Raw genomic sequence first — 27,346 nt, 5'->3', positions numbered from 1 at the left:
CTGTCCTTTCCCTACTCAGTCAGTTTATTTTAGACTTCAGTGAAAGTACAACAAAATAGCCCTAACATGTTACCACTTAATTTTCCACAAAGAAACACCTTTAAAATAGTGACAACAGCATGAACGTCAGTGAATCAAACTAACACAGACGGAGCTGATGAGAAAAACAGTGAGTTAAATGAGCAAAATAAAATCAGATATGGTGTGACTTCTCTAAAATGCACTTGTGGCAGCAATGCTCACACACACCTTCACGATATTTCAGCGTTACAAAATGTCATTTTTAGCTCCTAACGTTTGGTTCGAGCCGTCATTCATCGTATCACTAGAATCCCTTTTCAGCATCGCTGTACATACTCGTGTTCCTCTCAAATATGGCAACAGGAAGCAACCTGAGACGGCGCAGCGAGACAATTAGTCTTGATGTTCGCTGAGCGGCCCTGTCTTTGAAAACAACAATCTTCATCCCCAGATGTCCTGCTTCAACATGGCTCTCCTCACATGCTCTTCACTCTCACCACCGCCGCGGTGCCATCCTCTTATTAGAGCGCTTTCAGGAAATTAATTCCCCTTTAATACCCAGGACTAGACGGCACTTCCACTATCACAGCTCCCTCATATCCAGAGGGTTAGTCCAATTTGTCATCATTTCAAAACAACACAAATATGTAAACAGCTTAGAAAATATGCACACACGCAATAAAAAAAAGAAAAAAATCCAAAGCATTTCTTTCCACAGCGCAGTGTTTCTTTTTTCCTCACTCCTCTGCAGTGCAAAAAATGAAGATACGAGGAAAACAACAAAAAACAATAAATAGACTTCCTCTGTTATATACTTCTGTGTTTATGTATATACATATATATATCTATAGTACTGGGTCTCTACATGAGCACGCAGCTCTTGGCCCGGTCCTTCCTCATGGCCGGGGCTTGGTCCATTTGCTCAGTCCGACCCGGCAGGGGAGGCAACGGGAGCTGTGAGACTCGCTTCAGGCCTCTGCGGGAACTGCTGCGTTTCAGCTGCGGCTTGAACGGCCGCCGCACCGACGCCACCGTGGTGATGTGGAACACGTCCCGGACGCTGTTCTCCGAAACCTTGGAGGTGCACTCCACGTAGGCCACCGCCCCAATCTGTCGAGCTATCGCGCTGCCCTGGAAGGTGGAGACGAGCAAAGCGGGAGACAGTTAGCAAGCGCGCAGCAACAAAATGCTTTACAGGAAGAATAAACCACTTCATCTGCAGCGCCACAAATTCCACCTTGTGTGACTCTGTGGCACCTTCTGTTGAGCTTTTTCTCCTTTCAGTAGCTTACTCTTCTGCTTCTGTTCCAGCTGAATTCATGACCGTGACAAAACTGTGTCTTTTCTCTTGTTTCCTCTGATTTTCAGAGGTGTTAGACACGACTTTGCTTCATATCAAGGTGCCGCGCCTCACAAAGGAAACGAGATTTCGCAATATTCATCCCACCGCGCCTCACTGTACCTTTGCATAAGCAGGCACCGCATGTCAACAGCGGAAGACTAAAGTCCCTGAAAGAGGCAGATCTGAGACAAAGAGTCCGATCTAAGCCGTAGGCTGAATGTCAGCGGTCTAAACATGTCTGGAGACAAATGAAGCTCCTCCATCTGAGGCATGAATAATGTAGATGCTCTGAGTCCTCAGTCTCAGTGTAGTAAGAGAGTGGGAGCAGAGTGGCCACAGAGCCCACTGGGTCCATGTTGACATGCTCTATGCAGCTATTTAAAGAGAAGAGGCTGAAGTCCTCCATCACTGGAGCTTACCCCTGTGTGATGTTACAATACACCCAGTTAATTAAGACTGTAAATTGTTTTCTTGAGATCAAATCAGAAGCAAATTTAATTTCAAAGTCCCTCGGCCTCTCTCTCCGCCACAGTCCAGCCTCGTCTCCTCTTTTCACTTTATACCCACGTTCACGCAGCGTCAACATGTGCAAAGGTTGCTCCAGATGAGACGGGACTGCGTTTCCCGTGACCCTCACATCGCACACTCTCCAACACAGAGCGCTTTGTTGTTTGATTGTTATCACGGCCGTGCGCTGAGCCACATTTAAGAAGCAATGAAGTCCTCATTAGGTGGAATGGCGGGATTCAGGGGGGCGGCGGCGGCGGCGGGAGGGGGTCCGAGGTAGAGATCGCCGTGACAAGCGGAAAAGCTCGATCGGATCTCAGACAGATTAGCGCGGAAATGTCTGGAGTTCACCCCCGTGGTCACTTTCGCCAGCGACTCCTCGGCTGTGTTGGAATTCAATTTAAGATCAACAGCAGGATAACAACACAGGATATTGGATTAGAGCACCAAAATGTTTATTGTGCACGGCTTTGGCGTCCGCTGCATGGCACACAGTTTCCAGGCACGTCAGGGGGACAAACAGTAGTTCCCTCACATGAAAACTGAGAAGCAGCGAAACAATGGCCTAATGTAGGCCTGGCCACAAATGGTCCCCAGCTATTTTACATTAGCTCCGCGGTTTGCCACTCCGCCTTTTGTTTATGTATCTTATTTACATGAACTGTGTGTTTTGTTTTTTTTTTCAGCTGCTGATTTTTTGGAGCCGGCGTGCTTTTAGCCTCCAGCGAGCTCTCAGACAGCGGTGGAAAAAAAAAAAGGGTCCTTTGTTCTGAGGGCTTTTGTGTGGCGGTGAAAAAGCCCCTCCACTTTTTTTTTTGTATGTCCAACACGGGAGAGCACAAAATGAACACGCTGAAAGCTGATTAAAATTCGCAGATTTACAGAACAGTTTATCATCCCCTCCCTCTCCTCCCCATCCCCTTGGCTTAGAGGTCATGGCGGCATGCGATAAAAGGGCTCCCTCATTTATCAATGTCCATTTTTCTATTCATCCTGCGTTTTGAAAATCCCTAAATCTGCATGAATATTTCATTTCAGGCGAAAAATTGTGTCCCTCGACATAAACCCCGCTAACCGCCTGTGCCTCTTCCTCAGCCCTCGCCATAAGAAACCTTACTCTGTATCGCCTGTCAGCAAAATTTCAGTCAAAACGCCAGCGCCAGCAACGTGTCCCCGAGGGCTTTCACACAGCTCTTATTCTGTGGTGGTTGATTGTGTTGCATGAGCCCCCTCTCACGCTTCCTTTCCGTGGGACCTCACCAGAGAGGCAGCTCCACCGCTGATCCAACATGGAGTAAACACACACAGTCGCCGCATTGCTTTCTGATTTCTTTTCTGCATCCGTTGTTGTTTTCAAAGCTGCCTTCCTCTCGTTCTGCCCCACTCCTTTCCCCTCACGTATCCATCATCTGCTCGCTCTTACCTGCTCGTGGGTGACAGGGATGAGGCGCTGCTTGGACAGCTCCCTCAGGGTGTTGACATCTGTCCTCATGTCCAGCTTACAGCCCACCAGCACCACTTTGGCGTTGGGACAGAACTCCTGCGTCTCCCCTTGCCACTGTTGAGACACGAATGGACAGAGAGACACAGACATACATCACTGACTCACCGCCAAATATGAGAGCAGAGCTGTCTGTGCCGACGGATGAGCTACGACCTTTGGCTTTTTGATTCTGGACACCTGAGCTCGAGGGAGAATAATGCTCTCTCAATAAAAGACATTTGTTCGGCGAAGGAGTCAAAGGGAAAGTAAAATGTCTGTAAGTGCTTTTTTTACTACTTTGACTGTACTGTGAGATTAATGGAGCAGCTGAGGTCAATTCCTCCATATTTTGGAATATAAAACATTAGCGCCGAGGCATTAAGTCCACTTCTCAATCAAAGTTTTGATAATACAGTCATTGCTTAAGTCATTATCAGGCAAAAATTGAGGAGCACTTGCTGTTTTTTTCTCATGTAAATCGAATATGTTTTGGTTTTTGTTTGAGCAAAACAACGTGAAGACATCCCCTTGGGCTCTGGGAAGTTGTGATAGACATTTCCATTAAGTTCTGTCATTTTATCGACTCAACGATGAATGAATTAATTAAAAGTGAAGTAAATGGTGGCAGTCCTGTAAAACGTACTCATCCATCTATATTAACAACAGGGCTGCAGCGAACAGAAACATGCACATAATTCCCAAATTCCTTCACACTGTTTCTTTTGTCTGACTAATACTAAAAGATATTGAATTTACTTTCACATAAGGCGAAGAGAAAACAACAAAGCTGGAAGAAGCGAATGTTTGTCACTGTCGATTAACTGTTTTAATAATTCCAGCTCTAAGCACCACGGACGCAAGCTCCGTGTGAAAATACGACAAATTCACACACGCCAGCTTGGTCGGGGCTCGTACCTGATGTGAGTTATACCTTCCTCCCACAGACCTCGTCAACAAATCTATTTCAGGTTCTGTGCAGAGAAGGTTGAGCAGTCTTCCTTCTAAAATCACCCTGAGATGAAGCGTCACTCCTCAGCTGAACCAACAGCCTCTCCTCCCTGCGACGCAAACGCACAACAGCGGCCGACAGCCCTGAAATATCCCACATGCCGTGTGCAGAATGTCAGGGTGTCCATTCGTCCCTCTCGTTGAAAGCAACCTTTGACCTTTCGAGGCCGTCCCTATTCTGCCGTTAACATCCAATCAAAAGCTTTGATTGGTTAACCCTCTCTCTTCCCCCAGCTGTCGTCCAGAAACCTTTGTGACCCGCTTGCTTCTGGAGGTCAAGAGTCTAATTTGGGATGGTGATTGTGTAACAGGTTTTCCATGTGCCTCTGAGTTTCAGAGATTACCCGGGTGACAGCTAGGGGTCAGGGGTCACGGCAACCCCCTGCCAGGGGATTCATGGGAAACCCAGAAGCCTGACGGCGCCTCTGCTTCCCCCTGTTGACAGAGTGCAGCGAGGCTTGTGAGATATTTGTGGGTGAAAAAAGGTGTCTCGGGTTAGATCTACAAAGTCTGCCGGGGCATTTAAGCAGCTCCCCTCAGACCACTAAACGCGTCAACAGGCCGGCCGTGGGAACCGTCTGCAGCCCACAAGGAGTGCAGTTCAAAGGCAAACACACACACATGGCCTCAAGATGAGGGAGCACTAAAAGGCACATGCCTGTTTTACATGACACACATGCACGCAAACAAACCCATTATGCTGGGTGTCTAGGTATTGCCACCGACTGTAAAAACACATCCATGACCGCAGCCCCGCCTGGCCGCTACCACACGTTAGCCGCCACCCCAACATCTGAACTAAGGCCGCCTTGCAAACGTTAACTGCCACCATCAAGCCGACTGCTCTGCATAAAACTCAGATTTTAAATTCCAAATGCCTGCAGAAAAGCAAATCTAGTGCTCTTGAACAGGCTCTGCAACGGCTCCTTTGATATGGCTGGTGTGGCTAATTTGCGTATCTGATATTCCTCTCAAACCCACCCGGCCTGAAAACCTCTCCTCTCATTCTTCATTCTGACCTTCCATTCCTCAAAGGGCTGGGGGTCAAGTAGCCACGGACGTTTCGATGAGAAAAAGGAACGAGAGGCTCTAACCTCCTTGCTGATTTGCTCCATTGTTGAGCCGTGAAAATGCAAGCTGCTGGCACAGAAATGTGAGCGGATACAAGATGCTGATCAGGAAAAACTGAATTTTTTCCGCTTAGCTCCTCAGTGTCACAGCAGATATTAAATGCTGATCCGAAGCAGTGAGAGGAGGAGATGAAATAAAGAACACTGACCTTCTTTATGACACTGTCCAAAGTCTCCGGGCGGCTGATGTCGAAACAGATGAGAACCGCATCTGAATCAGGATACGCCAGCGGCCTCACATTATCGTAATAAGAGGAACCTGTGGAAACACAATAACATATGGCATAAGGTCACGGTGTCTTCTGAAAAATTCCTGTGTGTATTTGTTTATAACCGACTTAACCCCATGAGGTTCTTCATCCCAACCATATGGCATGCTGTGTCAGTTAGAAAGTACTGCACATCCCTGGAAGGTGACCCAGAGGTCATTAATACACGGCTAACCCATTAAAGCGGAGGATGTGACACGAACTTGTGACGCGCTGCAGCTTGAATGCACCCTGCAGATGCAAATGAGTCATGATCATAACAGTTGTGTGCTCATATTTGAGTATCTCTGTCTCTCGGTCTTCCACACAGTTACAGCCTCCCTTAATCACAGTGCTTCACAAGGAATGTCGAGGAGTTACTCAGAGAAGCGCACACACACGCGCACACACACTCTCAAAAGTGAATTATAGTGGGTTGAGGACCTTAGGACTTGCGCACACAATCCATTATCATCTTGAAACAACAGCGAATGCCAGCACAAAGGCCAAACTAAAGGTTGAACCCCTTAATTCTCTCGACTCATCCCTCTTCCCGTCTCTCCTTCAAATGGCCCTCGTTTTAAAATCTTCCTTTTTTTTTTTCCGACTGTGTGAGATTCACATGCACTCACACGCCTCTTCCCACTCTCGCTTTTCATTTCTGTACCTTGATCAAATTTGAAGGCAGAGTGGTGCCTCTGTACTTTCACAAGCCGCTCAGTTACACGGTCCTGCTCTCGCGCAGCTCTCATTAGGAGGCTTGTAAAAATATCTGGGCTTTCTGGGAAATGTGGCTGTGGTTGTGGCTCCCTCCCTCCTGCCCCCCCTGGGAGCTGGTACAGACCTGAACTCTTACAGTTCGATAGGAACCGCACCCTGACTGCACAAATTCATTGTCAAGGACACTGAAGTTTTGGTCACAAATCGTCTCTTTTTACATTTACAGCTGCTAGAAATTTGCATAAATCTGTGAATCACTTTCGTGGATGGATGTAAAAACATCTCAATATTGCATCCAATCCCTTGAGGTCACACAAACTGATTCTGATAATTATGCATTATCTTTAAGCTTGCTGCTATCGCACTTCATACCAGACCGGACACAATAGGCAGTCAGCCGGGTAAAACGCAGCGTGCTTTTGTCTGGCAGGGTAAATGGAGTCTGCACAATGGTCCTACAGCCTGTTTTAGCATCACTATGTTCTCTTTGTTAATGATGGAATGAGACTATGACAATGGCTGCACGCGGCCTGTAGCCCCCATCATTCAGCTAGCTGTCCTACGGTGACCTGCTCCCTCCCCGCGGAGAACAATGCAACAGGCTGCGCATTAAAAATTGATGCTTTTTGCGCCTCCAAGTCAGAGGAACGGTTTTGTTTACATTCTGTTTCTCACCAAAACGCCATTAAGCGCTTACAAATATTCTGAAGACCTGTCTAGTCTCATAAGACTTTATAAACACTGTTTGGAATCATGCATCGCTAATGTCGGCTTGCAGTCTTCTTCTTCTCTCCTTTCATTGCGGCATTGATAACGCTGTCGATATGCATTACAAGGATGAGCTAAGATAACTGAATAGCATCTTATAAAACGGGGCTCTATTAATTCTAATGAAAGCTGCTCGCTGCATATATCGCAAGTTCTTCAGTCTTGTCTGCATTTTTGGGACTTTTTTGCATTTTTATTGGCCCTAATGGCTCAAACAGCAGATCCATTCATAATGGCCGGTCAGGGGGAAAGTGTTTCTGGGACCCTGTGTGTCACATCTTCCTCTTTCAACTGTAATAACTACTGCAAAATTACTGCACAGCCTGGCACTGCTACAGGGGGGCTTGATGCATGTGAAAACAATACAAGGACCCCCGCAACAAAATGTGGCTCTCATAGTCAGAAATTTCACAAGGTGGTGCCTTTAAACTCTGCAGAAGCCTAAAGGCAGTTTAGCTAAATCTGTGATACTTTTGATAACCTTGTTTCTCTGCCTTTAAAAATACAGTGCAATCACATTTTTAGTGTAATATACTGCAGAAGACAGAAGGAAAAAATAAATGTTATTTTAGCCTTCACCTTACAGGACGTTATCAGGAATTCATAGTCCCCTCCTTGTCTTATTAACACAAAATTGCTGCTGTTTTGTACTGCCGAGAGAGCAGGACTATCACACACACACACACACACACACACACACCGAAAAAAGCCCAATCACACGGATGCCAAGTCCAACAGTCAGCAAAGCACACATTGTACGACAGCGAGCTCTGATTGGTAGTGGTCACACATGAGGTGCTGTAGCTGCTGAAGTTGGTCTTTAGTATGTATCACAGTGCAGCAGACCTGTACCGAGGTTAGAGCTGAAGAAGAAAAGAGACGGAGCATGTGGGGGTGGAGAGGGGACAGAAAAGATTTAATGACTTTGACGCGGGGGAGAGGGCAAGGTGCAGCAGCATGCAATGATGAGAGAAGCAACCGGGGAATTAAAGCAGAATCCAGATGAAGGGGAAGAGATGTCAGATGAAGGAAAGTTGAGACAATGGTGCTTGTTTGACTTAAGGTGTAATTAGGGGCCGGAACGAGGCCGTTGGGACCAATTTGTCAATCCCAATGATCAAAATGATTGGCAGGTCACGGTCAGAACAGGCCTTGTCACAGTGCAGCAGTTCAGAGCTCTTCTGCCCTGAGCGACAGGGAAGCTGCCTCAGCACTTTTACAAAGTCAGAAAAAAGTCCTCTGAGGGGGAGAAGCGGAGAAAAAGTGCTGTATAAAACAAGCCGAGCAGGCGCAAATAAAAGCCAATCACCATAACGATCAAGAACATGAGGGGCAGGCGGAAAAAGTTTCCTCCTCATTGTAAAATATATCACCTCCATTGCCTGAAATGCACTTACCCCCCTCCTCCTTCCAGCAAAGAGACATGACCAGAGATAAAAGAGGATGTAGCTGTAGAGGAGTGCAGGAGAGTGGGTGTGCAGTGGGTGTTTGGGCAGGTAATGAAAGCACTGGATGCGGCTGGACAGATCAAATAAAGAGGTATGAGAGCTCTGGGTTGGCTATTGGTGGAGGTGGCCTGTGCCCATTCACTGTGAGGTGGAACAAAAGGTCAATTGAATTTCAGACGGAGGCAGGACGAGATGGATGGGGCAGGAGGGTGAGGGAGGGGAGCCTGGCAGAAACCGCTAAAAACCATCATGCCTGGCAAGGAGCGGGACCCTGCCACGCCGTGCCAAGGACACGCATAAAGCACACCTCGAAAAAAAAAAAGCCTCCTCCTCAAGCATTAGCATTAGCCTGATTTAGCAGCGGTGATCTCTCACAGCAGAAAGTGGATTTCTGTCTTTATTTCCACAGGGCTAATTAGCGCTAAGCCACGCTGCAGCAGGAGGCTCCTCTGAGCAGAGGTGACAGAGGTGGGAGGAAAGCATTCCTCACCAACCGTCACTCGAGCTTCATCAAAGGCCAGGAATATCTCAGAGGATGTTGAGGCGGACAGGAACTTAGTGGAGCGCTAATGTACAGTAATAAGGCTTCAGGGTTTGTGGTATGACTTCATTTAAGCCTCCTGTCCCGTGACACTTGGACTACCCCGTTGGGACAATCTGTCTGAGACGCAGCAGCTCTCTATCTGCTCATTCCCTTCTGCAGGAATCTCCATTTCGTGAGGACAAACAATGAAGTAAACGCACGAATAAAACACAAATGGTGCAGTTTGATGGAGAAGATTCTTCAGGAAGCCCGTGAAATTGAGTGTGCATCAGCATCTAACAAAGCCCTCCCGCCTTCAGTGCATTAATCTGAACCTTCGCAGCAGGAATTTTCTCTTTCTCTGTCTGTTTGCTGCACGCTCGTTGCAGATGCAGCTAAAAAGCAAACCATTATGAGTGAGGGGGGGAAAGCACATATGGCGTGGAGTCAGCAGCAACTAACAGCCTCATTAGGCCATATAGGCACTCTGAAAAACACCCATGCACACAAATGAAGGCAGGGTATCAGGAAGCAAACACCCTCTCAAATACCACCAAATAAACGAAAGCAGTTAGTGTGATTTAGTTAGCCGCAACCTTAGAAACACAACACAGTCAGCACCACACACACTGCGTCCTTTTTCTTCTCCCGCAGCTGTTTTCCTCTTGAAATCCACCTTCAAAGCAAAGCCAAAACATTTCAAGTCGGGGTGGCCGAGTATCGTAGCAACCTGGAGGGATGCAAATGGCTCCATTGTGAGGCCCTGAAAGGAAGTAAGGAAGAAGTGAGCAAGAGAGCGAGGGGATCGTGGAGGCTAATGACTCCGGAGCATTGATGATTAGAGGTGACTCAAAGCAGAGAAGAAGAGTGTTGGTGCTCCATCCTTTCAGAGGTTGAGCAGACTTTTCATGGCTGACGGTCCAGTCTGTGTTGTGAACTGTTATGGCTTCTCCTCAATCAGGGCTCCTACTCAAACAGAGATAAACAGACACGGCTGCCAAGACACCCTTCGAGAGGAGGTGGAGTTACTTTGACCCAGTGTTCCGCTCATCTGACCAAGCCTGCGTGCGTTTCACTATGTGAATATAAGGTTGAAATAAAACCTTCTTTTACGGTCCTGCGTCCACAATCTAATACAGTTTACTATGTATGGACCAGCTGACCTTCCTCCTGGAAGTTTGGCGTAACACTGGTGTTCCTCATGAGGAGTCAGAGCCACGTCAGATGGCTGTCAAGGACTGCATATTGAGGAGGATCGCACCAGTGTGTTTCAGCTCCAAACAATCCACACTTGATGTTTTTGCTGACCGTTTTCAAAAGCAAGCTCTACAGTTTTAGAGTTCTGGATTCAGTTTTCACACCGTTCCAGCCGCTGGTTTCCTTTGATTTCCACATGATACGAAAATCAGTTAATTCCTTGAGACGTTTAATCTGTTTGAGAGATTAAGATCCGCATTCATTTTGCTCAGTTTTATAACATCATTGTGTTGTAATGCGGTTTCCTAATTTGCTTTCTTGCTGAGAGTTAGAGAAGAAGCTAGCGTGGCTCCTCCAAAGCTCAGTAATGAACACATCATATCCATCTTGTTTAATCCATACGAAAAACAACACATTGTAATTTTAGAAGTGTGGTGTGTGTTCAGCACATCTCCACACAGCGTAACTGCAAGCACGATGTGCAAAGCTTCCCAGTAAGTGACTCAAAGGACAATCGAGAGCATCTCAGACACAAATGTTAAATCTTGATGCATGAAACACAGCAGGGGTCTCTCTAATTTTTCTGAGAAGATAGTGAGGAGTGAATCACTTGATATTGCAAATATAGACTTGGCTTCAGTGGAGTGTTATGGATTTTTATATGTTATTGTCTTTCATATTCATGCTCTCGTGAAAGTACTTCTTGAGATCAAATATTTTTCAATCTTCTGAAGAAAAATTATGTTCAGAGGATGGTTTGTTGGTATTTACTTCTTTTGTGATGTAACTTCTAAATGTCTAGCAATGATATATACTTTGTGCTGCAATATTGAACCTGGGAGGTGATCAGTGCAAGTGATCCTTTGCTAAACCCATCCTCCCAACAGCAACTGTCCAATCAGAGCTTAGCAACTGAAACTAGGCACCGGCACATCTCTACACGTTGATGCAGTGTGCATGAGGCTCTAAGAAGACAATAATCAGCATCTCAATCACCCTCCAAATTAGAGTTTAACTTTAAGCATTAGCATTAGCTTTTGCTTTTGCTTTTGTTTACTTCTGGAAGGAAAGCCAGATTTTGTGCAACTTGCATCAGCCTTAAATAAGAAGCTTGAGGCAATGAAGTGAAAAATCACTCAGAAGGCTGTGATGACGCAGCCTCTGCTGGCCCACTCTCTGGATGGGGGCGTCTATCTTTGGTTGCTCCTGCTGTTTGACCTATAGGCTACACGAGTGCATATACCACACACACAGAGACAGACTGACAAAGCTGTTGATCTGTAATAGAGATGGCTGTGTCAAGTTTTCAAAGGCATTAGCACACAGCCGGGACAGTGGAGGTGACACTGGGTTAAATGGCCATTAACCTTCCATGTCTGCAGCCTTCTCACAAGGGATATTGATCAAAGCCCCTGCGCTCTCCCTCCGGAGGAAGTGCAGCCTTTGAAGGGCGTCGAGCACCTTCCACTGATCTGCTCTGAGCTCAGCTGCCAAGGAGTTAATGCCTGTGTCTGCTGTCCAATCACAGGTTGAAAAGCAGAGCTGGCCACCTCGCCGACAGCACAGGCAGGGTCCAGAGCAGCATTACTGTCTGCCTCCCGCTCGCCCCAGGGGTATGGAGATGTAGTGCGTCCGCTCTGGGGTCCTCCTCACCCCCAGCCCCTCTTTTATGATCTCACACACAGACACGCTCTGGATCCGCCAGAGATACAGCGATGCATTTCATCTCCTGTTGTTTGATCTGGCTCTGATCGTGCAGCGCTTTGCTTATAAAGATGACAACGCTTCTTTTGTCGTTCACTTCCTGTGTCGAGCTACGTATTCTCACTTAAAAAAAAAAAAAAAGAAACATCAATCGTGTCTCTACTTTCCTTGGAAATGTTTGAGATTTGGCAGTCTGCATTAGCACACCCCTCAGTGACACTCTTAATTCCTTGGAGAGGTTCATGTGTTTAGACGTTACAACACAAACACAACCCAGCGTTTGTTTGTGTGAGGGAGTCGAGTAGCTGTGAGCGACTGCTGGCTGTGCACAGGGAGCACACGCACAACCTATTTTTTTTATCCGTTTCTGTGTTTCCTCAAGCTCTGAGCCTCTCACACCAGAACCATTCAGTCTCGTCAAAGCAGCAGCAGCAGCAGCAGCAGACTGTTTGGACAAGATCCACCAAATAACACAGTTTAAAAAAAACAGACAGGGGCTAGTTAAAGAGCGCCAGATGCCGGCTTGAAGATTATTTGCTCTTTGCACAACCTCTTTCACCGCTCAAACCAGTCTGTGTTTGACCCCAGCTGGTTCCGATCTGTCCAGCACAGACTCTGAGTCTTTTTTCTTTATTATTTTTTTGTTTGGTTGCTCAACTCGAACACATAAAACAGAAGATTTTAGAGGAGGAGGGGGCAATCTTTAAAGAAAGGAGGCTGGTTGGAATATCCAGTTTCACTCCTTCAAAGTTGATCAGATTGGCTTTCAGGACTCTGAAAGCAGGCCTGGGTGGCCTTATTGGCAGCATTAACCAAACACATTCAAATCAATCATTAACTCGCTTGCACAGGCAAAATGGTGATTTTCTGACCAAAATCAAGCACCACATTTAAAGTTACTTTGTGCAGACTTTTATACGAGCATCGCGTCTTCCTAATTATTCTGAGTGCATAAGGCCATCTTTGCACCGACGTCAGACCTGTGGGAAAAATCACACCCCCCTCACTCATTTCAGTGTCCAGCGCGATGACGCAGAGGGTTCGTTCAACTTTTGCCACAATGCAACGCAACATCAACTATACTGTGCTGGACAAACGCACGCAAGCGAGCACACAAGTCTGCTGATTATGCACGAACATGAGCGGGTGCACACTCCTGTTTGCCGCTGTGTCATTCCCAAAGCCACCTATAGGTGGTGCCAGAGCAAAACATTCTCCTGCACGTAGTTGCTATAATCATTTCTCAATTAACCAAACACGGTGGTGCAGCTAAAACTGATTTTCTGAGCTTATTAACAGCATTTCAATTACATAAAAATTATTTAAAAAAAAAAAAAACAACAACCTCAAGCCGCTTTGAGCATTGTTTTTGCTTTGCAGCAGCATTTTGGACAGTCTGAAAACATGCCAAAACGTTTCCTGCCAACGTTAGACACCCACTCTGAAGCCCTCCTCAAAAACCATCATCCCCTCCCAAACACACACACACACACACACACACACACACACACACACACACACAGTATTCAAAGTCACCTCTTTCACCTGTAAAACAGCAGAGATCACATTCTTTATTTCCACTCCTACACATCTTTCAATCTCTTCGAAACTTCTCCTCCTGCTCGAAGATTTTCATTAAAACTTGTAATAACACAAACTGCAGCCTCTCTGTCCGCAGCTGTCCGTCTGATATGAAGGGAGAAGTGAGAACATGCAGACGGCAGCTGCACAGGCATATGAAAGAACAACTTGTGAGTGGAAAAGGACATCCTCTGCTCCATCGACTCCACCACCTCAAGTGCATAACCATCCAAACACATCCCTATCACAGTGCTATCTATCCCCCAGCCCACTCTGCTACCCCCCAGGGAGGCCAACAGGGAGACATGGCACTACTTCAAGAGCAATTTCACTTCCACAAAAGCGGCAGCGGCGAGAAAGAGAGCACACTGGATCTTGTTTATAAATAAAGTCATCCATAAATGATGGGATCTGTCGAGTGTGTGTGAGGGAGGTGCAGGTGGCGGGGGGGGTTGACGGATGGAGGTGAAAGAAGGCCTCTCTCCCTGTATCCCCTTACGCTCGGATGGGCTGCAGACGGATGCTGAGAGGGTTTTGCTCCTGTGGAGGTGGGGGGCCAGAGGGACTGAGCGCTAGCTTTGGGAGCAGCAGAACCAGTCAGCGTGGCTGTTTGAAGTGGGCTGATCAAAGCTGGCGCTGCAGCGGGTTCTGTGGCACTGGGTAGAGGGAGTGGACTGGGAGAAAACACACAGAGCCACACTTCCCTGGGTGGGTTTCCTGTCCGACTGGATGACTGAGGCATTCACTGCTGCTGCGGCGGCGGCTGCTGCTGATGATGATGAATAAGAACAAATGCCTGGTTCAGTGCCAGGGTGCATTAGTTTGTGTCTCGTCTCTTAAAGCCAATGTTCTAAAAACATGAACACTGCCAGGGTGATATAATGCATTATTGTAATCACATTACCAGTAATCAGACCTGTAAGTCAAGTACAAAGTAGCAATACCTCAGTGTAAAATGACTGTCCTGCATCCAAAACCTGACTCAAAACGTATTAGTTAAAGTATTGGTATAAGTCACAAGTGTCTAAATCTGTCAAATAAATGTAGCAGAGTAAAATATAAAGTAGAGTAAAATGGAAATACTCAAGCATAAGTACTCCAAAATTGTACTTAAGTCCAGTAATTAAGTAAATGTATTCTGTTGGATTCCACTGCTGCACATTATTATGCTGATGTTTTGTTTTTGGTGATTACATCACATTTACTGGCCTGCTGAAATTTCTCTTCCCAGCATTACACATTTAATTCAATCTGAATCACATTACGACATATTGGATTAACATCTGCATAAATATCTATCAAGTATCATAAAGCATCACTGGATTCACTATTGCTTAACTGGCCAATTTAAACAAGCCAGCAAACAGAAGCAAACAGGTTCATACAGAGAATTAAGTGTTTTCCAGCAGGGTTGTCATTTGTTGTGTATTCATGAATTTCCAATGAAGAAGCTTGCTTCTATTTGAATATTTATGAGGGGAAATTATTTTGCTTTGGCTCATTGGCCTGTGTGCATCTGTGCAGGAGCCTCTTCCCTAAATTATGTAAATGAAGCGACGGTAAATCTAGAAGAAGCTACCACAGGAACATGGAAGCCGCGTCCAGGTCGGATCTGTCAAAGCACTAAAGCAGAAAATATCAAACAGGTGGTCGTTAGCTCTCAGTCTGTTAAAACAAGCAAAATTAGACATTCAAGTATGGAAGCTCCCAGTTCATGGTCGAGTCCATGTGCCCGTGAAGCGACTCCACTCAGGATCAAGAACTTCCTGCTCCTTCACATCGTGCCATAGATCGCGTTACTTCAGGTCAATGAAGACAGCGGTCGCACAATTAAAGCGTGCTTCCTGCAGCTCGTCACACAATAGACAAACAACATTAAACCGTCGGCAGGATTATTCATATCGCCATACGCAGCCCCGTGTTTGGCCTGTAGCAAGAGCACTGCAGTTGGCGTTTTTGTGTCTGCATCCCCAAGGACCCGAGTGGGTCAGGTCCCGGGGGGCTCCACGGACAAACCTTCCTCACAACAAAAAGCCTGGAGGGGTGGCTGGGTGGCTGGGTGGGGGTGGGAAAAGCACAGATGTACCCTTCTCCTTCTGTCTACTCCTTCTGTCCCCTTTCCCAGTTTTCAATCCGGCGAACACTTGCTGCTCTTATAACATGCGCTAAGGGCAGCACCCCCACGCCTCCCATGCTTTGACTCGCTTCAGCCTCTCGCTCCCCCAATCTGGCTGCCTATTGGTCGAAGCAGCTGCTCCGCTTTCCAGCCTTATTGTCCCCCGGCTCCCACCCCAGCGCCCCTCCACAGCCCCCATTACGCCTCTGGTCAGCTGAGAAACAATAGGAGGGGTCAGGGGTCAGAGCTGTTGGAATTCCCATACACTAACCCCCCTCAATCACACACATGCCCACACACATACATAGATGTTTGTCTTTTATCTGTTGCATCCATCTCTCTTTCGCTCCGTCTTGTAGCTGCTGAAGATCCATCAGATGAATTTGTTAGCAGAGACAAACGGTGTTTTTATCTTAACAATATGTTAGAAGAAAACAATGTGCCGAATGGGGAAGAGGTCACTCGTAGTGATGAACCTGCAGAGAGCGATCACCTGAATCTGCAGCCTCACAGAGCTTTATAATGAGTTTCATTGTTTTCGTGGTCCGACCCACAGCGTCGGTTCACTCTCACCTCTCTCACAGCATCGTTTTGGGCCGCAGCCTGCAGCTGTTTTCACCGAATAAACTCTAAAAACCCATCAAACGGCAGAAAAACACAGTCAGAGATGAGCCGGTGAACATCGCAGAGCATTTAGCAGCTAAAGAGCAAGAAATTTCCCTCGGGAGTTTGCAGACGCCAAAATTAGGAACTTTAGGAAGCTTTAGTGCGAGATGTTTACATAACGCCACATATCAACGCACTGCTAATCAATGAGACTGCTAATGAATGTAACAGCTTTAGCTTTGAATGTTGCTTTATGTTCACTGTTAGTTAAAGTTGAGATACGTGTAAATACCTCCTGTATGTCAGTAACACGGCTGATATCATATGAATACAACGCACGCTAACTTCTGCATGTACACTTGGTATACTGTTGAGTGACACTTGCTGCTTTCCGATGTATTTTAAAATCAGCCTTTCAGAAGGAATCTGTCAGGTTAACACCCAGGTAATTACATCAGATGCTGTTAAATAATGGCAGCAATGTCATTGCTGAGCATTCCTACTGCTAATTACAATTTCTTCTCCTATCTGCTCCTTTGTATTCACGCCGTCTTACATGCTTGCCAACAAAACAGTTTTACATCTTCATTTTATCCTTTTATTCTGTGTCAGTCTTTATAATATCCTCCTCTGTTAGCAGGCGAGGCTTAAGACCGGGCTTGTAATCTGAGTCAGTGTGAGCTCATCAAAAGCCTTAAGTGCTCTTTTTCTTCACAAAGTACTGAACCAAAAGACTCCTTTTAATTCTGTCCACTTAATGTTCATTCCCTAATAACTTTGATTCTTCCATTGGCACATTAACGCAAGTAAAAGTCATATACAGCCTATCAGCGGCGTGCAGCGCTGTTAAGCAGTGGACATGCTATTTAAGGAGATTATACACTTTTGCCTGGTGCTCAGCATTAAGCTGACAGTGCATTGGGGGGCTGAGATGTGGTGAAGGAACGGGTGGTGGCTTTCCGCTCATCGCCGTATCCATGGTCACATTTACAGGCTCCTCTGACAGAGATAAGAGATCAGAAGGAGGAGGATGCCGTATCCTCTGGGGCCTCCAAGGAGTGCTTGTTTGATTGTTTATGGGCGGATGGACATGTAGGATGGTCCGGACGTTTTGTATGCATTCAAAAAGAGGCAGAGCGGCGGCTAAACGCTTGCGTGGTGCAGGCGGCATCCTACACTTCTGTGCATAAGCCTCTGTACGAGTGTGTGTGTGTTTCACTGTGTTACTGAGGAGAGCAGATATTCTGCGGGGTAATTACAGCCTGTGTGTTCCTGTCAGTGTGCCTGGCTGGCTTTCATGCAGCACTTCTGCCCACCGCCTGCTTAACACAGCTCCTGACTGCTGGTGACCTCAGCGTGGCGCGGTTCAGCAGCCGCCTTGACTAATAGGCTATCAGAGATGGAGAACATCAATGAGGGAAGAGGAAGAAGAGGGAAAAAATAAATATCACAGAGAAAAAAAGATAAACGACAACGCACCTCCAGGGAAGATTCATCATGTTCTCCTGCACTTAAACAATTCTTTTCTTCTAGTTCCCTTTGTTTCTTCATCTCCTCTTACAGCTACTGTAACATATGGGCAGCCATTTCCGCTTCAGCCTGTTGACCTTTTGTGTAATAGTCTAAGAATATGAGTCACGGAGCGCTGAGCTCCAGGGATGGAGCACAGCTGCTTGCCTGCTCAGGAACCAAGACATCCAGCCCGGCAGCCAGGACTGCCGGCTGCCCTCCAGAGTTTCCATAATGTCACACAAACCCACTCAAGAGATGCAGGGTGCAATGAAGTGCAGCACTGTGCATGAGGCTGTCGTTATTCAAGAAGTTTAGAGCTGGAGACCGTGTGCAAAGAGGGAAAAGGCAGGAAGGGAATGACTGGAGCACAGGCAGGATTCGTTCTTAAAATGCCAAAATAATTATAGTTATTTACACTATGAGGTATGCATGCATCCTCATTCATGCTGATGGAATCTTAGCTATATTAAGCATTCATGTGTGACCATGGAGCAATTTTATTTAATGAGCTGTAAAATGCATTTTAGCTATTGTGTAATGAAAAACATTTAAGGCTCTCAACAGCCTCTCAGTGGCCTTTTAAGTAAAGCAAATGGTGTCTAAATTTACATTTCTTTTTCTTATTTGGAGATGAAATGTATTTATTTGCATGTATTAGTGAGTGAATTCAAATATTTACAGTCAATCAAAGGAAGTTATTTCTGCATTTTTACACTCACTGCTCCCGATGGGAGCGATCAGTTCAGAGGTCGCTAAAATCCTCGGCTACAAAACGTTACTGCACATCCACTTCACCGCACGCAGCGCTCGCCGGTTGATTTCTATGATGTAAAACGTCTTTGTGGGCTCCAACCATTAACTGTAATCCCTGGGATTATCAGGTTCAGGCTGCCAGAGAGGCTGCAGGCTCATCCCAAACCTGCAGCCGGCGGGGATGAGAGTCGACGAGGAGCTGGAATATATTCTCTCAGATTCTTCTGTTCCCAGAGGACAGAGCGGCACCCCTCTGTGCAAGATCTGGCACAAAGGCCCAAGTTTATTTCCGACGCTTGCAAAGATCCTACCCGGCAGTCACAAGTCGAACAACATTATTACAGACTGTTCTCTGTGTCTCAGCCACTGAGCTGAAAACGAAAACTTCCCTTAGATTTGAACAGCGGGTTTCTTTGACAAACACGTGTTCCACCTGACATGCCTGTTCATGCTTCATGAGTCAGAGTCTGCAGCCATGCCGGTGGGTGTGAGACGGCACAGCGGCCCTCTGAGCTAAATGTCAGCCTGATGATGGCGCTAGAAGAAAAGCCAAAGCGTCGCCGAAGTCATTAGGGTTCACGAGTATCTGTGCAAAACGTTACAGCAATCCACACAGTAGCTGTGATATTTCAAAGCGGCGGAGCGATCCTCCATCTCTGGAGCCATATCGCTAAGAACAGCAGAGGCAGCGCCTCCGTCACTATCAGAAAAATGTAATTATGCGAAACAGGAGGCACAGAAATGCTTTGGAAAACATCCGTGTGTCCTCTGTGGTGCTATAATGGTGAGGTAATATCTGAAATAAGAACCACAGGAAAACATGCAGGGACAATTAATTCATTCATTAAGGAGAAAATGATTCACTTTTGATAAGCGAGTCTGTTTCCATCTTCCAAAATGCTTTCTTCTTCTTCTTCTTCATATTATTGTCAACTGATTATTTTTGGGTTTTGGACTGCTGGTCGTAAAAGAAAAAAGCTATTTAAAGATGTCACCTTGGGCTCTGAGAAGATGTGCTTGGCAATTTTCGCTATTTCCTCGCCTTTTACAGACTTCCCGATGAACTGAAAGCACCATTACTTTTGCATTACATTTCAGCGTGAGCTGGAAAGGAGGCCCTTTCCAATCTTCTTCAGTTTAGTATCTGTTTGCTTAATTAGGAATGCACAAACAGTTATTTTAAGTTACAGTATTTCACCACGCTTGCGCTATCTTCTGTTTACTCATTACCCAAAACTGTCATGCAGGCGTTCTCCCCCAGTGCAGGGGAGTGCCTTCCAGCCTGTTCTGCATCATCAAAACAGGTTTGGTTTAGGCAGTTATTGCCCTGGGCTGGTTAGGCAAAGAGCAGGAACAACTTCCAGGGCTTAGGCTCCTTGCATACATTCGGGCTGGAGAACAACAGTTGAAAGGATGTCGTCATCCTCCCTTCAGGATGCTGACAAAAATAAACAAAAGGTACAGTATATTTGCTGTCTGCGGTTGCGCAGCTGCCTTTCCATCTCATTCTCGAACTGTGAGAGAAAAGAGAAGGAACATGAGAGTCTTTTTGTTTTAAATCATTTAGCATTGAGTCTAACTTTACAGCAGTGATTCAAGGAGGAAAACAGAACGACTAGAACAGCCAAAAGCAGATGACGCTATCTCCTGTGATCAGCATGCTCGCTACTCAGGTCTGATAGCACTTCCTGAGCATCCTCTGGCTTCAGTGAGCTGTAGGTCTGAGGGCGGAGGGAGGGTCTGTTGGTTTTATTTCCGCGCTGCGTTGTGGTTGTAGTTCACTCATTCTCTATTAAAGATTAATCAAGCGGAAAATGTTGAGGAACAGAAAGCCCACTGAACTCAGCGTGTTTTCACAGGCCTCTGGATGCCCCACTGGTCCAGTGCGCTGAGAATGCGGAGTTTAAAGAGCATAAAGGCATCAGGAATGTTGGAAAGTCGGCGCGAGGGGAGGGAGACAGCCAGACTGTGACTCTGAGCGAACGCCGACGCTGGGAGTGGCGTCACACACTCGCAGCGTCTCGACTTTCAAGTTAAAAACAATCACACCTCTGACTGTGAAAACATGTGACGGCCTCGTTATGAGAAATGAGCCATTAAGTAAACACGAAACCTGACTTTAACCGAGGGAGACTCATTAGAGAGAAACGGCTCTGAATCTCACGTGAGGGCATATTCGGTCTAAGAATCTGTGACATTTTCGGATGAATACGTGTTTTTCTGCTCTCCATCACTGACTGTGCAGCACAATGGCGCTTCAAACTGTAGACGGTTCATGAAAGCTTTTGTATTTGTTGTTGTGAACACCCAGTGTCAGGCAGGTCTATTGCAGGAAAAATCCTCCACTGCACAGCAAGTGATGCGTTTCATGTTCCCGGCAACAGCAGCAGCACTTTGTTTGGAAACAAATAGAGAAAGAATTGGGTGGCTGCAATGAGAAGCAATAGCCAGCATCGCCGATCGGGCTCCAAAAACTCAACACAAACTGAAATTTTCATTGACAGAACTTCTCGGGATGAGAGCGCGCTTTGAATGACAAGAGATTCTGGGAAGTACAGTGGGGGAAAAAAGAAAAAAAAAACGCAGCAGCATGAGCGATTAGCAGCAAAGATGTCAGCAAAAGACGAAAGAAAAACAAGATTCCTGTGGATTGCCACTTGAAAGCACACTCCAGCATGACTGAACAGAATGTAAGAGTTCCAGTCTTCATGTGAGAATCAGGTCAGGCATTAGAGAGGCAGCAGAGAGAGAAACAGAAAGAGACGTGAGTGCACTGCTGTAGGAAGTTTGGGGAAACCCGGCCTGTCATGACTTGGACTCGTAAGAAACAGCACGCACTCCTCTTAGTAGGGTATTAGTCTGAGGCCAAAGCTGGAGGGAATCTTTCCCAGGCACCCTCGCCATATTGGGAAGAGAGGAAGAGTGCATTAAGGCCTCAGGCTTGGTAAGAAAACCCAGACTGGCTGACGACCAATGGGCCCCATGAGCTTTGATGGTAATCACTAATGGCCCTCAGACAAGTTATCACCAAGCCGCATTGACATTTTGACTACTTTACAGCTCGGGTTGCTTTAAAAGTCAATTAAGACGCGCATGCAACACATGCAATGGTGTAACAGACTCCAGCATCCATCGCCATGTGGCTGCTCGCTCGCGCAACATAAATACACACATATGTACACAGACACGGTGTTTTCCCTCATTGGAATTCCATTCAATCACTTTCTAATTGATTTAATTCTCCAGATGGTCGGGGGCTGAATGCAGGGCAGAATACAAAGCACAGCTGAAAGTTGCCCTCTGGTTGCCAGAAGCCGCCAGACCTCCATGTTTTTTTTGTTTAATGCTCCTTAAAATACCCATATTCATTTAGAGCTGCAACCCAAACATCCACACGTACAGATTTACACCCAGTAATGACCTCAATTAGACAAACACCTCACTCCTGTTCTCACCCATCCTGCAAGGACTAGATCCTGTGGAAGAACCAGAATTAATGAGACCAAACTAATCAATGGTCGACTTGTATGCTACAACGACTGCTGAGAGCATTTTAATGGCAATACACATCTAACCATGCCGGAGCAACGTGAACCAGGCGAGACGCAAGCTGTTTAAATAGCCTCGCCTCGGATAGCGATCAATAATGTTTTGTGAACGCAGCCAGACCACAGCGGGCAGACTTCACCAGCAATTAAAAGGCAGACAATACTTTATGTGAAGAGGCTGAAAGCTTGGTTGTCAAAAAAGAAAAACTAAAAAACAGCTGTATGTTTGGGGTGGTGGAGGCTGTGGCTTCGGAAGAGCAAGCGGAGGAGTGAGTGACGCAAATGTCAGGTCCAAATGAAATGAATTCATTTGCAAGCTTTCCCAAAACAGAAGGCACTGAAAGCTCTGCGGGGCACTCGCACACTGGTGGTGCCTGTTTCTGTGGAGGGTAAAGTGGCACAAAGAGGAAATCTGTCTTGGCACACCACAATCAGGTCCTCCATTTTGGACTTTCCAGGTGCCTCAAAGGTCAGGACTGTCAGGACGGCTTGCCAGTGGCCTGCAGAGTGAATTCACAGGTCAAAGTTTGCTGAAGTTCAATTCTGAGCATGTCACACGTTTCCTTCACATCCACCAGCAAATCCACTGATCGCAGCGATTCCACTGAAATGAATCGGTTTCAGTCTGAGATGCCTCTGTTAGAAATGATGAAACGATGGCGTGACCGCGCCAAAAAGCTCGGCCACTACACCGGTGCTGCTGCGAGCGTTCATGAGAGAATTTAAAAATACAGAGCTCAAAGAGGGGAGGTGAAGGAGGAGAGAGGTGAAGCAGCGAAAAAAGTCAGATTCTAAAAAAGGAACGAGGAGACATGCCATTTTCTTCAGATGAAAGCCTTTTTCATCCAAGTGCGAGCCAATTATTTTTCTTGTTGAGAGAAAATATGAACATCTGTGTTTGCTGTGAATCAGTGAATAATGGCACAGCCACACAAGGACCTCTGAACGCACACGGAGACACACATGCTTACACACACACACACACACACTCACACACACCCAGTGGGTTGGGTGACGTCATGTTTGTTGTGGGGTGGGCGGCTCCTGGCTGAAGATTAAAGGCTAACACTGCCAAAGGTGGTTTAGGGTTTAAAAGATGGACAGAAGCAAAACATTCCCACTACTCATTAGACTCTTCCAGCCCAGAGATAAGAAACTCTTGTTGTGGCCCCGGGCCCCACGGGACCCCGACCCCTGACTGGCAGGCTCAAGCTGATTTACTCTCCCGGTCACCATGAGGCCCAAGGGAAAAACAACATTCTTTCACTAACTGACCATGCAACATAAAAACACTCATCATCTCTCACAGAAGATGGTTTTAGGTTTGGGAATGTTTACGTTAAAGAAGGAATCCCCCCCGAGAGGATCCCATGTCCAGTCCTCTGACTGGCCACGTCGCTCGTCAGGCAGCCGACAGACGCCTCGAGCCTGAGATGACCATGATGAGACCAGATCTCAGAGTAGCTCAGGAAAGCTAATCCCCCCCATTCCGACACAACTGGGATGAAAGTAGAGCGTGGCTTTCTATGCAGGAGTCTCACTGATGCAACCGGCTGCCTGGTGACCAAATCGACTTCCCCAGCAAGAAATCTCATAAAAAGCCATCGACCAGACAAACTGAGGATGATTTGTTGTCGGAGAAAGTCCCCTTCTGATGGCACAGCGCTGACGTCACCGGCAAGCACATCAGCATGTTTAAATGTGACACTTTCAACGCCTGGAGATCTTTACTCAGGGCGGAAACGCTCCTAAAGCAACGTTTACATGTTTGCAAGTCACTAAAACTTTCAGCTGATGACTGAATCTGAAATGAAGATGATGAATGATTTTCTTTCAGGGTTAAGGGAGGGAGGTGTGGCGGCCAGCTGTGCAAACTCAGCAAACATTACTCTTTATGTTATTGACTCATCAACACATTTCTGGATGAAATTTGCAAAGCGAATGCAATTTAATATCAGAGCTGAAAATGTGGCAAAGGAGGAAACTCAGTCAGACCAGCAACATGTCAAATATCCTTCCCAGTATCAGTCGATATGTCAGCAGAACACTGGTCAAACTCTGAGGAAAACACTTTAACAGTGAGGGCAGTTACAGCTCCCTTCAGGCACATCCTGTCTCAATTATCCACGCCCGCACTCCTCTCTCCCCCTACAGTCGCCTGACCTCAGGCCAGAGCATGGGAAGAGACAGCCACACACAGTGGACAGCCCAGAGAGGAATGCAATCACAAGGCACCAAGAGACACGGCTGGCACCGAAGTTTCCAGCAAAGCACAAACAGCAGATGCCCTGAGCTAAAAAAAAAAAAAAAAAAAAAACTCAAAAGAAAAGACATCCATATGAAGTGGGCAAGGTCAAAGCAATTTGTCAAAGAGATGACTGCGAGAGGTTGGAGAGGGGAGTTGGAGGCTGTCCTCCCACGGTCGCAGCCAGGGACAGGCACCACGGTCGGGCCGGGAGAGGATTGATGTCAGCCTTTAAGAGACGGTGCAGAGAGAGAGAGACGTGAAAGTCTTACCTGACGTGTCCCACATATTCAGCTCAATCCGGTGCTTGTCTATCTCAAAGCTGGCCGTGTAGTTTTCAAACACTGTGGGAACGTAGTTCTGAAAAGAAAGGATGTATTTTGGTTATCCAATTAGGAGGCACAAGGTGAGCCAGTGTTTGCACGGCCACAGAGTTCAGACTGATGGGAACATCAGATCTGAAACGATGCAGCAGACAAAGACATTTCAGTGCAAAGCTGATACTGGAAATTCCTCTGAGAAATGCAGTCATGTTACAGCAGATGAAGACAACGCCTTAAAGTTTTATGGGCAGTCACTGCAAACACAATTAAAGTCCATTCAGACATCACGGGAGTGTTCTCGTGATTTTACAGGCATGCATTCCGGCTCCCTCTCCACCGGCGCTTTCTCTCTCTGCGCTTTAAACATTTCTGCCTTTAAGCAGGTGGATGAAACCTGCTGAACAAGTGCTGAAGTTGAGCCGTTCAGCCTGACGTTCTAACGCGCTCCCCACTCTCATTTGTCCCCAAATTAAAGACTAAGTTCAGACTTTTGGCAGACCCACCTCTGGATAGCAGTCCTTGGCAAAAACGTGCAGGAGCGCCGTTTTCCCACACTGCGTGTCCCCGACCACCACAATCTTACAGCGGCTGCCTAGACTGTCCATGGTTTGTCCGTCTGAGGTGTGTTCTTGACGCGGGGATGGATTGCATCCAGCATCCGATACGAGGCGCGGCGGAATCGCAGACGGGAAAGAAAAAGGAGCAGATACATGCGCTGAGCCGGTGCGCTTTGTCCAGCTCCTCCTGTCCTGCGCGCAGCTCTCAGGTCCCCCTGACAGACTTCGTCTGACTGGTCTGCTACCAAAACCAGAGGAAGGACGCGCTCAGCCCTCCCTGGAAACTGGTACTTTGACTCCTGGCCACGCCTTCCCAATATTCACGTATGAATCCCATCACTCAGCTGACTCAATAGGCTGCTCTTATGGGAAATAAAGGCGCTGTCGGACAAATTGTTTATGGGGGCATTACCCTGTTTGTTTATGCCTGCGATGGTTTCCTTTTAATATCTCAATGATATTACTAAACAAGAGAATCGCTGTTTATGGAGATGACTCTGCCTCCTGAGTGTCTATTAAACTGGCTTAGAAACTTTATACTTGAGAACATCCGAATTTCATCCGCTCGTATCTGCTTCCTGCAAATAATATCATAAAAGGCCTCCTGGAGCTTGAAATGTAAGATCGTGACATAATAAAGATTTCTTGGCACACTTAATATTTTACCACCTATATCAACATCAGGTCCATAATATCAGTATAATAATACTACAAAAGGTAAATCAGTACAAGGCTACAAGATCCCATTGAAACCACATGGATGGCTCTTATATTCCACTTTATCTTATTTTATCATAGTTTATTAGTCTGCTTGTTGGTCAGCAGTCATTGAATATGACTGCATGTAAAGCTCATGTCTGTGTGTAGGTGTGCTGTGATGTTTGTGTTTGTGCAGACAACAAAAACAAAACAACAAACGGGAGCAGTTTCGTACATCCTGAAACCAGTTACTGTGTTACTGCATGTGTGCAGCAGTATGAACACTCAGCCTCTGAACGGAGATCCAGGGAAGCGGTCCATCACATGAAGGAGCTGGAGATGACTGAGCTGTTACCTTCGGCTGCTTCTCCTTGGGAGGGTCCTGCTGTGGAGTTATTGCTTTTGTGAATGAGATAATTAAATGACGCGACACCACGTGCCAGGACAGGTAGTGCTGTTGAGTCATCTTTTGTCCCCTGAAGACCGACACTGTCTCCTTCTGGACAAAAGTGGTATCACACCCCTTTCTTATCTAAGAGTGGCAAAGGAGCCATTAGTCTCTATTGATGGATTGTTGTCCCTCCTTCAGTGAAACAAGAAGGACTCAGCTCTTTTACTTATGTAAAAGTACTAATACAGCGATGTAAAATACTCCGTTTCAAGAAAAAGTCCTACATTCAAACAGTACTGAAGTATTATCAACAAAATGTACAAGAAGAATCGAAAATTAAAGTATTAGTTCTGCAGGAAAACAGCCCCTGAAACTGATATATGGCTGTGTGTAGATTGTTCAAAGTGATGTATTAATGCAGCTGGCTGTGGTGTTCATTTAAACAATTATACATGTATAATGGTTCTTTATACGGTTTTGCAACACAGTCTTCAACAATGCATATTATATTAGGAGAGTATCATATATTATAAGGTTACATCTATAAATGCCTATAAATGTCAGATAATTGTGTTTGAGCAAAATGTACATTATTTGCCCCTGAAATGTAGAATAAGTGGTATAAAATGGAAATACTCTATGTAAGCAGATGTACCTCAAAACTACACAGTGCTTAGGTAGATGCATTTAGTTAGTCCCCACCACTGAGAGAAGCATGTCTCTGTTGATTTGGGGGAACTTCCCTTTAAGACTCAAGCTCTCTGTCAGGAGGACAGCAGGTGGCAGTATGCACTCATTCCCAGAGCAGGTGGGCTTTTGTGTATTTTAGGTCAGGACCCCTCAGAGTTTGAGGAACACGAACATTTCATCATCTCTTCATAAGTGAACTGAGCAAAACTCTACAGATCTCCATAAG

The 27,346-nt window shown here is 46.3% G+C and overlaps 1 protein-coding gene across 1 annotated transcript; it reads right to left on the bottom strand.

Annotated features, from left to right (window-relative positions):
- On the bottom strand, window positions 1–25,705 carry rnd2 (Rho family GTPase 2). The gene is made up of 5 exons (XM_076753322.1): window positions 25,287–25,705; window positions 24,733–24,820; window positions 5,641–5,750; window positions 3,294–3,428; window positions 1–1,152 (listed from the first exon to the last, which is right to left on the bottom strand). Exons 1-5 carry the CDS (start codon window positions 25,386–25,388, stop codon window positions 883–885), a joined length of 705 nt encoding a protein of 234 aa, XP_076609437.1. The 5' UTR covers window positions 25,389–25,705; the 3' UTR covers window positions 1–882.
- Window positions 25,706–27,346: the final 1,641 nt, after the last annotated feature.

Source organism: Chaetodon auriga, chromosome 16 (genome assembly GCF_051107435.1).
Source record: "Chaetodon auriga isolate fChaAug3 chromosome 16, fChaAug3.hap1, whole genome shotgun sequence".
Classification (NCBI taxonomy): Eukaryota; Metazoa; Chordata; class Actinopteri; order Chaetodontiformes; family Chaetodontidae; genus Chaetodon; species Chaetodon auriga.
The sequence above is the reverse complement of the archived record's forward strand: the minus strand, read 5'-3'. Positions and strand labels throughout refer to the sequence as shown.

Coding starts and splice junctions, on each gene's coding strand:
- rnd2 (XM_076753322.1), bottom strand. CDS start 25,388: ATGGACAGTCTAGGCAGCCGCTGTAAGATTGTGGTGGTCGGGGACACG. Junction 3,429..5,640: donor TGGACAGTGTCATAAAGAAG/GTCAGTGTTCTT, acceptor GTGTCTCAACAG/TGGCAAGGGGAGACGCAGGA. Junction 1,153..3,293: donor TCCCTGTCACCCACGAGCAG/GTAAGAGCGAGC, acceptor TCCACCTTCCAG/GGCAGCGCGATAGCTCGACA.